Genomic DNA, 17,864 nt, shown 5'->3' with positions numbered 1-17,864 from the left:
GAAAGAGAGTTGCGTCATTTGCCTGTTAACTTGCGTCACGTAATTAACGCTGAATTTTGTGATTATTATAATATGTGATACTATTCTGTGAATCTGTGAAATATTTCCATTTTTCTTTAATTTCGTCATAAATAAATAATATTTTTTATTAAACATTTTGAATGAAGTGTTTCTATTATTGTATATATATATGTATATACATACATTGTTGAACTTTTGAAATACTAATTTGATAAGACAACGCGTATTCTACTAAATGTTTAACCTTGGTAATAAAAAATAATTTAATCACATCTCATTTAATTTCAAATGCCTTTAAAATCTATTTAAGATACGTATTGATTGTTTGTTGTAATCTGCACATAGGAATGACGTCATCATCGAATAGATTACATTGAATTTTTATGTATTAACTTATCTCAAATAGTAACAATCGCCATGATAATGGCATAATATTGTTTTATTCAATTCTATATAATATATTATATGTACACGTGGTTCAATACAATTTTATTTATAATGAAATCATGCAGCTGATCCTGCAATCTTTTTTTACAACTCAGGTGAGCAATTAATATCGATAAATTCCTTTGTATAGTTCTTAGAATTACGGTGAAAGCTACCTGCTAAAATATTTCGGCCAGACTATGCACTTGTAAAGTGTTATGCGCCATTATTTTGGCCAAAGCTGTACATGTGAATATAATTATATTGTAGGGATTTTTTCCTTCAAAGAAAGATAAAAATGTTGTATTTTATGAATAATACTATTTATTATATACAAAAACACGTTTATTATATTTAATCTTATTTTATTTTTGTTTACTTGGTTGGCAACACTATAGTTTCTGTTACGGTCTGTGTGACGTGGCAGAGTAAATGTATTTAAAATTGTCATAAGCTAAAAATATAAATTCGTCGTTAATTTATTTTTATAAATGGCAATGTCGTTGGTTTTTCGTTTCTTTGTTTTTTAAAACAAATGATGAGATAGCCATCCGTTGTCACTGATTAACTTGTTGAAAAAATATATGTATATACATGTAAAAAATACTCTCAAGGTTTCCACAAATATTTTTCGTGAATTAGTGTAATTAGGTAAAAAAAAAGATATAGCTCTCAACTTTATTTTTTGCGTGCTGTAGTAGAGTAAGCGGGGCTTTAGTCACGACAGAGATATGTTTGCCGTGCGTTTAAAATGACCCATGTCAATTCCTAATTCCCTAAAGCGCGAATTGCATGTACAATAGTGTTTAAAGCTGTCTATAATAACGGAATGAGTAAAAGGCCATCTGTTGTCATTGATATACCCATTCAAACAATTGAGCGAAAAAGACAAAACCGTTTTAAACGGGGCTTAACAGTAGATAACCTTATTTGTCAAAAAAATTCCATAACTGTTATTCATGGAATATATATATATTTACAGAGTCCTTCTTTAAACATTTTAATGGTATTACGTTCTCAGCGATGAGACAACTAATCAGGCTTCAGTCACAACAGATGTGTTTGCAGTTTGTGTTTAAAACATGCGTGTTAATTCCAAATCCCGTGAAGCACTAACTGCTGCCGAAACTCTTTACTAACTTGTTTTTATATTTGGTAATATGTCGTTACGAATAAACAAAATGGTGTCGCGAATTAAAAGCTGTTAGAGGAATGGAGTGCATGATGAAGAAAGGAGTGGAAAGCCATCTGTTGTCGCTGATGAACTCATTTAAAAAATTGAGGCAGTGGAAATCTTTTTGTAAGGCGTTTAACAGTCAATTTCGTCATCGATCGTGTCCCGTCAAAAAATCTATATAATTGTATGGGATATATCAAAATTTGAAGTATTTTCATGAAAGTTCGTTAGCTATTCAAAAATCATAACTCCAACTAATAAATGTTACATAATAGATATTTCAATAATAAAAACCTTTTTTTTAACATTTTTGTATTCAACAGTTGATGAATGAAATCTCAACATCGCAGTACAAAAATAATTTCGTCCTTATCTCCCGCTTTTAACCGATAAGCTAAGCGTCGTGAACAGAGGATTATCGTCTGGCATACGAAACGTTACATTTGCTTAGGATGAATTTTTATTGTGAGATTTTCCAAATATTGCCAATTTTTTAAATTCTGTTCCATGAAATCTGATGATCTTTTTTCAAGTCTCTAAATTGACTTCCTTTACAAATTTTCGCTGGCTACTATTTCTTCTGATATTTTTTGAAGATTCGCATAAGCTGCCGACAATAATAATTACCAATATTTTTGAATGACCTTTTATAATGCTTGTCAAGCTTTTTCACCAAACTAAATTGGCAACCTTGACTCACAACAAAAAATTGGCTTTTTCAAATTCATTACCCATTTTTTGCTCTCTAGCATAGTGTGCAAATTGCACATTTAAATTTGTATTTGTACATATCCACATTTTTTAATAATGTTTTCTTTATATATATTTGCCTACTCGTTTTTTCTTTCTATTTGTGTTTAGTGTTAGTCTGTTTCTCAAACTGTGTGTATTTTTAATGTAGTAACTATATTGTCAGTTAGATGACTTAACAACTTAACAGTTAAGTTGTATTACTTGTACAAACGCGGCTTATGGTGCTTAGGTTAGCCTTCTGTTTTAAAAATATATAAAAATAAAATGTTTATTTATAGTAATATTTTTATAGAAAGTTATTGGATTCGTCGAAAAATTACACCATCTTATTTCGGTAAAAACCTGTCTGGTATAATGTACCGATTACGTTTCGATAGTGATTAATGTTACGCATGCTCGTATCTGCGATTGCGCAAAAAATACTTGATGGATTTTATATATTATATATATATATCTATAAATATAATCGGCATTTTTCAGTATCATAATTATTTTCAACGAATTTTAATGTCTTCTTATTAAATTGCTTTATTTCTTCCAAATAATGTGCCTTAATATCTATGAGTATATTCTTAGAATAAGTGACTTGACACCTAGATTTCTATATTATGTAAACGACACGGGTTATACCAAAGTGCACAGATAGATAGATCATGAAACAAAAGTGAAATATGTACCTTATAGCTTATACAATAATTAAACTTTCTCTGCGTCACGTAGTCCCATAACACTGTATAATATGCCATTGTAATTTATGTATCACAGTACACATACGTGACTCTTTTGTGTCAAAAATAAAACACTTTCCATAGTAATTAAATGACTTGTTCATTTTTATAATGTTTATGTCTTTAAATTTTTTTTTTTTTTTTAGATAACTCATTAGATCTTCAAAATGGATCCCATAAAGGAAGAACAGGAGGCGGCTGCGGCGGAATCATTTTTAAGTATGTTTAGTTTTATCGACTGGGTATTGATAGGCTGTTTGCTCGGAGCGGCTTGGTACTTTTTGTTCAAGAAGAATGAACAGAAAGAAGAATTCAACACCACAAAGTATTCCATACAGTAAGTTTTATTATTTATCAATGCTCTATAATTGTAAATTTTATTATTGTTAATAACATTTTATACGATTTTCAGACCAGCTGGCTTGACAATGTCAAACACCGATAACTCATTTATCAAGAAGTTAAAATCGTCAGGCAGGAGCTTAGTGGTGTTTTATGGCTCACAAACAGGAACCGGAGAAGAGTTTGCCGGACGTTTGGCAAAAGAAGGCGTGCGTTATAAGTTGAAGGGCATGGTTGCAGATCCTGAAGAATGTGATATGGTCAGTTTAATATTCAGTTAATCATTCATGATTCATTAAAAAATAATATTAAATGGTTTAACGAGAAGATTATTGATTTAAATTATTAATCTTTACAGGAAGAACTCACTCAGTTGAAAGATATACCAAATTCGTTGGCCGTATTTTGTTTGGCTACATACGGTGAGGGCGACCCCACCGATAATGCGATGGAGTTCTTTGAATGGATCAAAAACGGAGATGCTGATTTAGGTGGTCTCAATTATGCCGTAAGTAACATAAGATTTCTATTTTAAGAATGTTTATTTATATGCACCCTATGACTATTTCAATTGATCAAATGCGAGATTATTAACCAATGAATACAAGTACGTGACTTCAATTGTGATAGTGCTTGTGTGATTTAATCAAATTTTTATGTTCTAATAAATCATATACATTTATAGATATTATTATAGTTATTCAAGTTTAGGTTCAATGATTAATATAAATACAAAATAATAATCATTAACATCAATGCTACTGTAATTATACATGATTATAATTAATGAGAATTGTTATAATTTCAAATGACACTTGTAAAGCCGTTTTCTTTTATTGCTATCATTGAACAAGGACAAGATTATTATTTTTGATGAATATAGTTGATTAATCGATAATGTCTAAAAGTGGTTATTGATACTTTGTATTTTTAGATCTTTTTTCTGAATCAATTATATAGTATGTGGCTTAGAGAAACACTATCGTAAATTACAGCTTTAAAAATTCTTTCATACAAAATTTAACTTTTATTTCTTATATTTATTTAGAAATTTAGATTGCTCTATATTATAAAAGTAAAATCATGGTATATCAACCCTTTTGCTTAGGATAATAATCAAAATAATTAATAAACCAAGTTTTTGAGAGAAAATTAAAATTATACAAACTTTTGTATTATTGTTCATTTTAAAGAAAGAAATAAAATTTTATATTATTAAAAAAAATGTGAGACTAGTAACATAAAAACATTATGTTATTATATTACTGCATTGAAACACATCTAGAATTATTAATTTATTAGATATGCAAATTCTAAAATATAATTTTCCTTGTAAATAATTTTTAATTTTTTCCTTGTCTTTTTTTTTTGTTATTAACAAAGCTTGTACAATAAACTACTTCTAGAATTATAACAAAGTGTACAAAAAAGGTGTTGTTGATAATCTGCAGATGCTCGATCACATCCCTTATTCTTGACTAGCCATCCATATTTTTAATAAACCAACTTCCAGCGATAGCTACAATAAACTAGTACAATTAACGTGTAGTATGAATAGATGCACTAGTGCTGTACGTACATATATAAGCGTATGTGTAGTGTATGGTAAAATAAATAAATCTGCGCTATTATCACCAAGAAGAATCTGCAATCAGAGGTTTATTGAGAGACAAATAGTAATGGATTCTATTAAAAATTTAACAGTACAGTTTTTTACGATGCCCTATCACAGCTATTAAAAAACTGTAAAATACAAATAAAACAACAAACGTTGGATTGATTATAATTTTATAATCGCATTAAAAAGTAATTATAAAATTATAATTACATTTTCAAATACCTACTTATGTGAACAATGTTTTAAAATCACAACGAATGTAAAACATCAAATAATAAACAATGTTCAGATTGAATCTCACAATTCGTGACTTTTGAATTTAAAAACTAAACCAACTTTATATGGTCATGCATTTTATTTTATTGATTATACATAATTGTAATTTGATTAAGTAATGTATGGGTGTAGTTGATATTGTTCCAAACCTTCATAACTAATGCTTATCTTTAATCGGCGTATCAGTTATATTAGCTGACTATAAAGCTCATTTTGGCTGGCATGTTCGTATATTATCAGGGGTATTATAATAAAAAATAAGAAGATAATTAAACTCTATCTATTAACACAAAACTATATGAAAACTAATATTAAAATAAAATACAGGATCTGATCTGGTTTTAAAATTAAAAATAAACATTTTTTGAATTTGTAACATTAGCTTAGGTTTTAAATTTAAAAAATCTATAGATTGTGAGGACAATCAAAAAAAATTATTTTATTTTTTACATTGTGGTTAAAAAAATGTTCAGGTGGTCAAAAATATAATTGATTTTTCAATATCTACAATAAAAAAAAGATTTTCTATTCATAAATATCATTCAAGTTATTCTAATCAATTTTGTAAAATGGGGGGAATATGACAATCCTTCGTTGTCTTAGTATTATTTTTTAACATTTATTTTGATTTAATCAAGGAGGAAAATAAAAATAATAATTCTAGGTATTAAGTCTATTATTTTTTTCTCAGAAAAACAATTATTATAGTTCTGTTAATGCTTGTCTTTAATCGTTTAGTTAATAAATTTCCATTTTAATTAATAATACTACGTATATTTATAATATTAAAGATAATCATAAATATCCACGCCTCAAACAAATCGGAATGCAATGAAAACTGATATAGTTAAAAAATATTCAACTGCACTTCATTCAAAAATCACAGTATGAATGTGTTCCAATTCTTTAGATTGATTGATGCAATGTTTCCAGATGTATTACTATAATTTTTGGTTACCGGACGAAACAGAACGTGAAAAAACAGAACATTTATCAGAACTATGACAAAATAGAGCAATGACAATTCAGAACAAGTTAAAAAAATAGATTTATATTTCATTTTATATTAGCAACTAATTAATTATTTAAGTAAATGATCAGTTAAACAATAAAAATATTATCAGTTTCCATTGATCAGTTATTGTTAAATCATGAACTCCACTAGCGAATTTTGTTTTAAAAAATAGTTGTAGGGCGACACATCAACTGTTAAGGCCAACATATTTCGAACGTTAGGTTTTGGTTTGAATAGCAAATGGACGTTTCACAGCTGTCAATAATTTAAAAGCCGACCATTTATTGTAATTATCAATCATTTTCTAATAAATGTTGCTCATTTTGTTTTAATTATTAATCTTTTTATTTTTTAACTGATCATTTATGGAATAACTTACTTATGAAATAATTAGTTGCCAATATAAATATATTTGAGAATAGTGGTAGTTTTTTACCATTTGATGTAGCTATGCTTTTATCATATGGTATATATTTTGAGTATTAAGTTTTTATATATGGTTTTGATAATACAATAGTGTAAGCATCTGTACAATGCTACCCAAGAATATATTTTTGCGAAGTGTTTAAAATCAAGAAAATCGCAAACACGCATTGGGCACCTAAAAGTATGATGAACCTTTGATATAATTTAAGGTTGAAAAAAAGTTTAATTTATTGCATAAATATGTGTTCCTCTACATATTAGCAAAATGCTAAATAACGTTAAAAAATACCAGCTGCGGGCAAAGGGTTAACATAAATATCAATAATCATATCGATTGTATATTCGTGTCTTGACTTGCGAGATTAATTATAGATGAAATAACCCAAGTATTACCTTTTAATTTCTACTTATAAAAGAAATAGCGCTTCATTGACAGTGATTTCTGAATCGAGTATAGCCGCTCATTGACGACCGCTGCGTCAGAGCAGGCTTGCCAATCCGAGCGACTGGCGCTCTCGTTCTGTCAAACTCGATTGCGCCGTTTCGGTTGGCAGCTATGCCCCGCGGAGCATGGCCGTCATCAGCTGACGTTCATAACCTTCTCGGTTGGACATTGCGCCTCGCTTTGCCGAAACCGGTCGATTGTTGAAATTTGAATATAAAATCTCTCAGTCGGCCTCGAGCTCGTGACATAACCACTGCGCGCTCTCGCACTTCGTCTCCGCTCGAAGACCAGTTACATAAACGATGTGCAATTCGTGAAATTTTGTGTGAAACGGTGAAATGTTTTCCCCAGCAGCGAGATTTGCACGTACGGCTCGACCGCTGCAGCGGCTGAGGCGAGCGCGAGATTCGCTTCTCGCGCGGGGACAGGTGTGTGAGTGAGACGGAGAGCTTTGCGTTTTGGCCCTAACGGTAGCGATCGCGGGTCGCTTCGATATTTTTTTTACAATTTAAATTTTGATTTCATTTAAATAAGTTTTCCCTAAGCGCTTACGGCAACACTAATAAATTAATTTAATCACGACTGGGGTAATGCCGAACGTAGTTTTCGATTTTTTTAATTCAATATGTCGTATAGTGAGATGGAAAATGTATTTTGGCAATAATTTAAGCGGTCGTGTTTAGTAATCATTCATTCATTACAATAACTTTTTTGTATCTATTGGGGTAATTCCAAACATAATATTTTTTATTTACCCAAATTAGTGTGCTAATTATAGTTAATGAAAAGTTGTTCAAATGTTTTATTTACGATATATGTTCTTGATATTATATTGTCGACGTACTATGGACGCCACATCATTTATTGAAATTAAATTATGAAGATATACATCAAAATAATTATTCTAAATTTTCCCTACCTTTTAAATTTACAGCAATATTCCAAAAAACAATGCATAATTACTTGCAGGTTTTTGAGTGAAATGGATTTTGCTTTTATTTGAGCGTTCTAAATATTTTAAAAACTACTTCATTTGTATGTCATGTCATGCTAAAAATACAGATTTCATTAAATTTAAATATATTAATATATTAATTATGTAATTTTCTTATTATTTTATAGATCAATAGATTTTTTTTAAATACATAATGTATTTATTTCGTTACCTTTGAACATTTCGTTATGGATGTTTTTTATCGGCATTTTTTTATACATTTAATTAGGTAGATTTCGATAGAATTTTTATGCACAATACTTTTATTTATAATTATGTATGCATTTTTTTACAGGTGTTTGGCTTAGGCAATAAAACGTACGAACATTACAACGAGGTCGGTATTTATGTCGATAAAAGATTAGAAGAGTTGGGAGCGCACAGGGTACACACTTTGGGATTAGGAGACGACGACGCAAAGTAAATATTTTTAATTTGATAATTTTTTAATATTAATATTAAAAATTGATTTTATGGCTATTTTATATTAAAGCATTGAAGACGATTTCATAACATGGAAAGACAAATTTTGGCCAGCAGTTTGCGAGTATTTCGGCATCGAAAGCACAGGAGAAGAAGAAATGATCAGACAGTACAGACTATTGGAGCCGATGGAGATTCCCATGGATCGTATTTACACTGGTGAAATCGCTAGATTGCATTCATATAAAAATCAGAGACCGTTAGTATTTATATGTTTGAAATTAAAATGTGAGTAATATAATTTATTAAGTCTTTATATAATCTTTTCAGACCTTTCGATTCTAAGAATCCATACTTATCACCGATGAAAGTCAATAGAGAGTTACACAATGGCGGAGATCGTTCCTGCATTCATGTCGAATTTGATATCAAAGGATCTAAGATGAGATACGATGCCGGTGAGTTATTTTATTGCATATGTTTTTATTTATGTGATTCATAATTTTTTTTTAATATAGGTGATCATTTGGCGATGTTCCCCGTGAACAGTTCTGATTTGGTGAATCGTCTCGGAGAACTATCCGGAATGGATCTGGATCAATTATTCTCGTTGGTGAACACCGATACCGACAGCTCTAAGAAACATCCGTTCCCCTGTCCGACTTCTTACAGAACTGCTCTAACCCACTATTTGGAAATCACCGCTATTCCACGTACTCACGTGTTGAAAGAACTGGCTGAATATTGTACAGATGAAAATGTTAGTATATATATATTTTAATATCATATATGTGAAGTCTTATATTAATTATTCGAATTATCATCAGGATAAGGAGAAGTTGCGTCACATGTCGTCGACTACACCCGAGGGAAAAGCTATGTTTGCTTCGTGGGTTACGAACTCGTGTAGAAACATTGTACATATATTGGAAGATCTGCCGTCGTGTAAGCCGCCGTTGGATCACTTGTGCGAGTTGCTGCCTAGACTTCAACCGCGTTATTATTCCATTTCGTCGAGTCCTAAGGTATTGTGTTGTGAAGTCGTATTATGAAAGTGATTTGTATGTCAATTTATGTATTTTTTAAATTAACAGATGTATCCGGACACTGTGCACATAACAGCCGTGGTCGTTAAATATCAAACTCCTTGCGGAAGGATCAACAAAGGAGTCGCGACTTGCTGGCTGGCGGATATGCATCCGAACGAAGGCGAAGAACTGCCGGTTGTACCGATCTTCATCAGAAAGTCGCAGTTCAGATTGCCGGTGCGATCGCAGATTCCAATCATCATGATCGGGCCCGGCACCGGCTTGGCGCCGTTCAGAGGGTTCATCCAGGAGAGGCAGCTCGCCAAACAAGAGGAGAAACCGTTAGGAGATACAATATTATACTTTGGTTGTAGGCATAAAGAACAAGACTTTTTATATAAAGAGGTAATAATTTTTTATTGATTTTATTATTATTAGATATTTCATAAATCGTTAAATGAATAATATACAAAATGTCAATGACATTTTTCTAGCACTTGATTGCTGCACATGCATTGATATTTTAAGGAGGTGGTAATTTTTTTTTAATCTCACCACTGCTCGAATGTTTTTCATCGGGGGGAAAAAATTACAAGGGAAATTTTATAATCCACTGCCTTCACTGTTCCGTCGATAAAGTGGATTCTTTCCATTCTGAAATATATAAGAGGCATCTCCAGATCTATTAGTTCTCATTTATTTTACTCTCATCAGAGAGCGTCGTTCTTTCTCAATCCAAAACAGCTCCAGCACTTTGCCCATTTCATGTGTTTAGACATTCTTTGGTCAATAACGGTTTTTTGGCTGGTATGCAACTGTAAACACCTCCTTCCCTAAGGCACATAAGGATTATCTACATATATTGAATTATATATTTTAAATTCTTATGATTTTAAAAAGTGATGTGTTTTTTTTTCACGCAATTGTATATGCAATTTTGCTGCCAATTCACAGGAAAATGACATATTCATTTGACTCACATACATATGAATTAAATTATTTGAGATATAATAATTAATAATCAATGTATATGTAAATATGCTCAACGGTTTTTTTACTGTTTATTAATAGGAATTAGAACAATATGCAGCATCTGGATTAATAAAATTACACACGGCGTTCTCGAGGGACCAAGCCCATAAGATTTACGTCACGCATTTATTAGAGAAAAATGCCGATGAGATATGGGATGTCATAGGAAACAATAACGGACATGTTTATATTTGCGGGTATGTTTTAATTTTTTTATGTGAGATTTTTTTAAATATCTAATGAATTTTTCTTCTTCAGAGATGCACGTTCAATGGCTCTTGACGTTCGCGATATAGTCTTGAAAGTTATCCGCGAAAAAGGTAACATGACCGAGTCAGAAGCCGCCCAATACTTGAAGAAAATGGAATCACAAAAGAGATATTCAGCTGACGTTTGGAGTTAAAAGGGTTGAATTTTGTTATTCTAATTTTATAAATATTATATTATTTATATTTTATCAGAATTTTTATTTAATCACATTTGTTACTTTTTTATACACTATTTTCACTCCGTTACTAACGTAAAAATATTTTAAATATTACGCGAAGTGTTAAAAACAATGTGATACAGTATTGGGCGTCTCAATTTTTTAGCGAATGTATTTATTTGTAAACATTTTAAAAATGGTTTTAATTTACATTTTTTTATATAATAAATTTTTAATACATGTCATTAGATAATTTTTTTATATATTTTTCTATGATGTTGCTTGAGAGATCTATCTATAATTTTCATTAGTATTTTAAAATAAAACAGTAGTTTATTACTATTGTATAATTTAATATGTGTATACCTCTCTGTCATTCAATGTGATACTGTTTAGTCTTCAAAGCAACAGCTTTGATGTTTTCTATAAAAAGGACAAAGTGTACACAGGGACTGTATTAAATATTGTAAAAAATAATTAATAAAGGGAATTTGTTACAATCGCAAATATTGTATGAACACTAATTTATTATAGTAAAACATTTTTAACAGTTATATGCTCGTAATTTATTACAACTTTAAACCTTTTACACCTATGATAAATACTTTTTAACTTGTATGGAATCATCTTTAATTTTTTTTATTGTAGTGTAAGGATTTGTTCGAAAGAAGGATAAGAGCAGGAATAAAAATCGTTTTTAAAACGAGACTTATTTATTAAACTCCAAATATATTTAAAACATTATACATTAGAAACTACATGCTTTTTGTCGCACATTTCGATTTACACGTTTCCGAAAATCATCCGCTCAAATTTCAAAAGATGATCAATATACAATACAAATTAGATCACAATAGACGATGAAACAATTGTTCACAAAAGTTCACGTGTGTTTTTGGCACATAACATCCTCAATGTACATATGCCATACTTAAAAAAATATAAAGAAAAGAAAAAGATAAACTAACTTAATAACGAAAAAGAAAAAAGTATATCGTCAATCGCACAGTGAACGAATTCGCGCATTAATAATTATATGTACAAGTATAAATGTTCATCACCAATTTAATCAATAATTAAGGCATTTTAACGTTTCTTTTATAACAATCGATATTGTAAATTTCGTATATTTTATAAATTCCATAAAAAAATATTTCAATCACGAAAATGAAAAACGAAGCAATACCTTTATTAAAGGTTCATGCACCATTTTTCACCATTTCCAATCCCAAATATGCTTCACACGTGTCGACGCAAAAACGTGCAAAATTAAACTCCCACCACAGCGCATGGAAAAGATTACTTCAGGAACTGCAGAAACGCATTATCAAACGATTCGATATAATCACAAATTGCATTACTATCCTAACTTTCTCATCAGAGTGCGGCGTAAACCGAAACATGACATCTTAGCCTATAATTTTGCAGAGCTCCAATATTTACACGTACTACTATTTTTATTTGATATTTCCAGCCTCAATATCGTAAATACATAATAAACTCGTTACCTGCATGCATTCAAACTATTCATTACTGTTGTTTATATGCATAGATTATATGTATAGGACTATGTATGAAATCTTACATCTTACATGATAAATATATACGATTAAAAAACGAATTGCACAGAAACCAATGAAATATGTGCAATTTAAGGCATTTCTATCAAGTTATTGCGGGCTCTATAATATGCCTATATAATTGGATGCACTATATAATAGTGTAATATATTTAAAGTCAACGTCGTAAAAGACTTCACATGTACTTGAAAAAAAACACACTTCTATCGATTATTAAAATATTATAATGGTTTCAAAATAAAATAAAAAATGAAATGAATATGATTAAAATAAACTTTCTTCCGTATATCGTTTATATACAAACTTAAATCTATCGCGGTATATACATCTAGAAAATAACAAAACATCAAATTTTATCTTCCGTTCGAATGCAAAATATGCACGTTTTCCTCCAAACCCATCATAACTAAACGTTAACATAAAAATATACTATACAAAAAGTAAAATATACGTGAATATATAATAACTTTACATTAATTACAAACTAGATATAATACGATAGAGAACCGACTCGTACGATCAATCACTTTACGATTGAGCTTTTCGTTGAAAAGAATTTAAACTAAGATCATTTGATATTAAAGATAGAAAAAAAAACAACTACAATATCAAGAAAAGCAAGAAAATAAAACAATTTTGTCAAAGAAACGTTCCGTTGTAAACATGTTTGTTAATAAAAATATTAAATGCGAATATAAAAGTGTATCATCATTAGACGATCAAGTCAATGAATTGTTTCAAAGTGTAAAATTTGAATTATATGAAACAATATAAAATGAGAAAAAATGCTATTATATGGAACGGAAGATGTGAATAGATTTTATAAATAAAAATAAGTGAATAACTAAGTTTTCCAATTTAAATAACCCATAGGAACCATAAGCTCAACTATTCGTTTTTTTTTAAGTTTAGTATTTATATAAATAGTTTCATTTTCAACAAACTTAACAAATTAAATAAAGGCGGCAGCAATGCTTGTTACACACTGACTAGGAATCCTAGGAGATATATTTCGTGATGCTCAAATTTCAAGATTCATCTCCGATCCACTGTGCTAATCCTCTAACGACTAATTCTTGATTAAGCGATATTACTTGCTGCAATAATAAAAAATAAACATAAGTAATCAGACAAAAAGATATACAGTTTAAAAGCGGTTAATATGATACAAACCTGCGGGGCAAGGGTGAGATATAGATACACCTGCGGCACACACTCTTCATTATAACCGACGACTTGTGCTTGTAAGATTTGACTCGCAGTTAAACCGGCTATTACTTGAACCGCATCAGGCGACCATTCCTCTGTTGAAGAAGTACGACAATATTAATTTCACATATGACAAAAGGAAGAAGACTAGTTAAAAATTATAGCAATACCTCCATTAATCGGTGCGATATTAGCTAATTGTATTTCAGTCGCCTGGAAAGGTATCATCGTGAAGAAGTCTTGTCTAATTTGTTTCAATAGCGAATTGCTGATATCCATGAAGCCACCAAAATCGACTAATTTCACTACAGATTTATCATTTTCTTCATCGGTGCTGATGACTTGGGTTCTGTACCAATTGTTGACAGTAGGCGCGGCACAAATCATTCCCTCTTTAAGTTATGAAAATTAAGAATTTTTATTGAATGGTCGATATTACTTAAATTTCAATTATTGGAAATTAGAACCTACTTGTAACAGCAGACGGCAGCCTAGGAACAGCAGGATCTTGATAGCAGTCTCGCATTAAATTATGTAGAATGTGCAACGACAGGAACGTCGGATGCATCGGCTGCTGAACGAAGAGCTGCGACGGATTCACTAAGCAACTAATGGTTACGTCATTATTTACACCATCGACGAGATGCAACTGTAAGAAAAATATAATAAAATAAAAATGTATACACTTTCACACATCATCGATGATACTAATATATAATACATACTCGACAATACTCATGAGAGAAAGCTAGTTCATTTTTCAATAACTCGGCTGAAACATCTTTCAGCGATATATACGGGAACCTCTTCGATATCAGCTTTTGTTTAATCATATCTAAGACTATATCCACATCCTGTTGACTGCCTGTTTTAAATAACAAAGATAAATCAGTAAATACACGGAATATTAATAAATTATGTTATTTATGTAAAATTAAAAATACCTTCAACACAGCAAACGTTTTGAGTCTCAGATTCATAATCTCTAATATACACCCTTGCGGCTGTTGCCGAATTTAACTTGCATAGATTTGCTTTTTTAGAACCGATTAAATATCCAGTGGCATATTTGGGAAGAACGAACTGGTGCAATATGTAATTTGAGGTTTGGCTGACGTTCGTAGGCGGCGGACTAGGCGATTCCGAACAACCTTTACCGCTGTCGTTTGAGCCCTAAGATAAAAATACAATATATTAAAATAATTTATTAATACTTTGGAACATAAAAAAATTTAAAGAAACAATGAGATGAGTCGGGTAGCTTATTTCATATTTCATTTGCAGCTTTCCTAATTTAATAGAACCATTGTTACAATCTTCGATTGTATCTTTAGATACATGAAGGCTTAATTTTGTAGTATTTAGTATTAAAAAATTAGTTAGTTGTCAAGACCAAGTCGTATGTATGAAGTTTTAAGGCCAAGAAAATAGGTTAATGGCCAATGAACTAATATGTCATCCTTTTTTGACTTCCTTAACAAACACCATTGACGTTTACTTCGATGCTGCCCTCAGAAAACAACCCGATAAACACTACATACATATATATATCACAGAAATAGAATTTTATGAGTTTGTATTTAATATGTGAAATCAATTCTCAGAAAATATTTTTAGTTATTATTATTATCTAAAAAATATATTGCAAAAACTCTCATTAGTTATGAGGAATAGATAATATAAATTGATATATCATTGTAGACAAAATGTGGCCGAAATAATATCAGTGCAGTACTGGGCTCGATTCCCCCGTAAGAATATAACCGGCCTGTGACTTACCATATTATAACCGTAGATGTACAACAATAATTCTAAAACGAATTTTGTATTCAACTTAATACGATGGTAATAATTAACAGCCACGATACATAGTTATATAGTTTAAAGAGCAGCTATATAATTGATAACTTCCTAAGAAGAGTTGTTACTGTGATTAACTATTGCCAGACAAATCAAGAGAGAAACTGGCAAGCATTCAATCAAAGATATTTTTTAAAACATCCATCTACTTTCTAAGCACTGGAAACTATGTATAAAAATCCTTCTGTAGCTTTGTTAATCAATTAAAATAAAATAAAGATTTATCTATCGAAGATATCTTTTCACAAGAAAGTAAATTAAAAAAAAATAATCAATCTTATTAAAAATAAATATTTAATTAAACTTAATTGAAATACATACCTCACTGTGATTGTCCGAGAAGTGTCCAAGCGAAGGACTGGCGAGCATCGTGTCGCACGGGCTGTGATTGGCTGAGTCTCTGTTTTGCGGCATGTCGATTTCGGTTAGGGAAGTGTTTTGATTATTGCTTTCGTTTGCTTGTTTACTATCTTGATCGGATATTACGTCTACGTTAATGTCATTTTTATTATTTAAATCTAAATTATTAAGTGAATTTTCTAAGCTAACACACTGCTGCTGTTTGTCGGACGAGTCTTTCGGGCTCTTCTTGTCCTCTTTCGATTTCTTATCTACGTTTAATTGTTTTCTAGACTTTTTACTCTTAACGGTTTTATCACTTTTAGTTGAATTTGTACATTTGTCATTACTAGATTTTTTCGATTCTACTTTCGATTCTGGTTCGTTACTATCACTAACGGCAGTCTTTGGCGCCGGACACTCGGCTTCGACTACTTGCGTTGACTCCATTTCGAGCTTCGGCTCCTCTTGGATTTCAATCTTCACGAGCGTTGTCGCTGTATCGTCACTCTGCAACCTCTCGACGGAGGAATCCTTGTTTTGTTTGCTGTTCAATAACTGCTCGGTCAGACACGAGATTGGAGAGTCCTGTTTCACGCTAAACGAGGCCGTCTTCTTCTCCGGCGATTCCGAGCTAGTCGTCGTCATTGTTGTGGGTGTTTTGTTTGGTAACGATATCGCCCTCTTGCTTTGCAATGGGGGTGTGTTTTCTTTGGAGCACTTTTTTATGGTCGTGTCCATATCGTAAAGCCTCTGCGCTTTCACTTTTTCTATTTCTAGATCGAGTTCTTTGTCTGTAAGTTCGATAGGCGACGATCGCTGCGAGTTTATTCCATTCGGAACTATATCAATTGGAGCGGATTTAACGATTAACTTCGTCGGCGTGACGATTTTGCTATTCTCTAACGTTTTGGCTTCCAGCGCCTCTTCCAGTTCTTGCTTGAGAACTTTTCTAACACTCCCACCGGGGTCACAGGTGCCGAATCCGCGTCTGCGTCTGTACCAATATATTCCAAGTAACACGGCGACTGACGGTACTGTGATCACTAACAACTGACGATAGAAGGACATTTTTGAGAGCCACTTTTATAAATGTCGGCGAACACCTGAAACGAAACAAAAAAAAAACATTAGAATAACAAGAATTTTTATATAAATAATTGGTATTTCCTAAATAAAACTGCAATATTAACACACAAATATGGCAATGACTAAAATAAAAGCAAATGCATCTATTTACATCATCTGATGCAATATTGAAAACAGTAATTATATATATATTTGAGATAAGAATAAAGGTTGTAAATAATCTGAGGCTTGAATAAGATATTCTGTTACCATCGATAACTGCTGTGGTTTTATACAATTTAAATTATTTTTATTTTATGTTATAGTTTCAATATCAAACAGGATTTTCTGTTTGTTTTAACAACTATAAGAAAAAGTGTAAGAACATTAAAACTATTCTCATTTGATATTATTAGAAAGGATTACTAAAAATATAATATTTATTTTCATCAACATGCGCTCTTAAATTGTTGACCTATGATTGATCGATCATCCTGAGGGATGTACCCAGGGCAGTGTAGATTTTTGTTCTCAAGAATATTATCTTATCGTCCCTTTCACTATTGTTGTAGTTATGATTTTCCCTACATTTTTTTTTAATTTTATTTATTTCTAAAATATTATTGTTTAGCAGTGTATTTTTTCTAATTCATCCGTTCTTGGTGATCACGTGAATT

The 17,864-nt window shown here is 31.0% G+C and overlaps 2 protein-coding genes across 10 annotated transcripts in view; one reads left to right on the top strand and one right to left on the bottom strand.

The window, feature by feature from the left end:
* Cpr (Cytochrome P450 reductase) overlaps positions 1-11,685 on the top strand; it is a 31,551-nt gene extending 19,866 nt beyond the window's left edge. For 3 of the 4 annotated variants that reach the window (XM_088183686.1, XM_088183687.1, XM_088183688.1), the window contains exons 2-12: positions 3,252-3,442; positions 3,518-3,707; positions 3,806-3,955; positions 8,517-8,641; positions 8,715-8,903; positions 8,975-9,102; positions 9,163-9,404; positions 9,472-9,669; positions 9,739-10,077; positions 10,744-10,901; positions 10,963-11,161. In XM_088183686.1, the coding sequence (XP_088039812.1) occupies positions 3,273-3,442; positions 3,518-3,707; positions 3,806-3,955; positions 8,517-8,641; positions 8,715-8,903; positions 8,975-9,102; positions 9,163-9,404; positions 9,472-9,669; positions 9,739-10,077; positions 10,744-10,901; positions 10,963-11,107 (2,034 nt within the window). In that variant the 5' untranslated portion in view covers positions 3,252-3,272 and the 3' untranslated portion in view covers positions 11,108-11,161. Of the gene's footprint in view, positions 1-3,251; positions 3,443-3,517; positions 3,708-3,805; positions 3,956-4,793; positions 7,656-8,516; positions 8,642-8,714; positions 8,904-8,974; positions 9,103-9,162; positions 9,405-9,471; positions 9,670-9,738; positions 10,078-10,743; positions 10,902-10,962 lie in introns of those variants that run through there. The other variant, XM_088183690.1, reaches the window with a different exon arrangement.
* A 140-nt stretch (positions 11,686-11,825) lies between these two features.
* Positions 11,826-17,864, bottom strand: part of spoon (A-kinase anchor protein spoonbill) — a 32,034-nt gene continuing 25,995 nt past the window's right edge. For all 6 annotated transcript variants that reach the window (XM_088183679.1, XM_088183684.1, XM_088183682.1 and 3 more), the window contains exons 2-8: positions 16,102-17,225; positions 14,865-15,093; positions 14,646-14,785; positions 14,392-14,569; positions 14,091-14,312; positions 13,885-14,015; positions 11,826-13,808 (exon numbers count right to left, since the gene is read on the bottom strand). In XM_088183679.1, coding sequence (XP_088039805.1) covers positions 13,740-13,808; positions 13,885-14,015; positions 14,091-14,312; positions 14,392-14,569; positions 14,646-14,785; positions 14,865-15,093; positions 16,102-17,190 — 2,058 coding nt within the window. In that variant the 5' untranslated portion in view covers positions 17,191-17,225 and the 3' untranslated portion in view covers positions 11,826-13,739. The remainder of the gene's footprint in view (positions 13,809-13,884; positions 14,016-14,090; positions 14,313-14,391; positions 14,570-14,645; positions 14,786-14,864; positions 15,094-16,101; positions 17,226-17,864) is intronic.

Source organism: Plectrocnemia conspersa, unplaced genomic scaffold (assembly GCF_051122295.1).
Source record: "Plectrocnemia conspersa isolate PC_06_02 unplaced genomic scaffold, ASM5112229v1 ptg000003l, whole genome shotgun sequence".
Lineage (NCBI taxonomy): Eukaryota > Metazoa > Arthropoda > Insecta > Trichoptera > Polycentropodidae > Plectrocnemia > Plectrocnemia conspersa.
The sequence above is the reverse complement of the archived record's forward strand: the minus strand, read 5'-3'. Positions and strand labels throughout refer to the sequence as shown.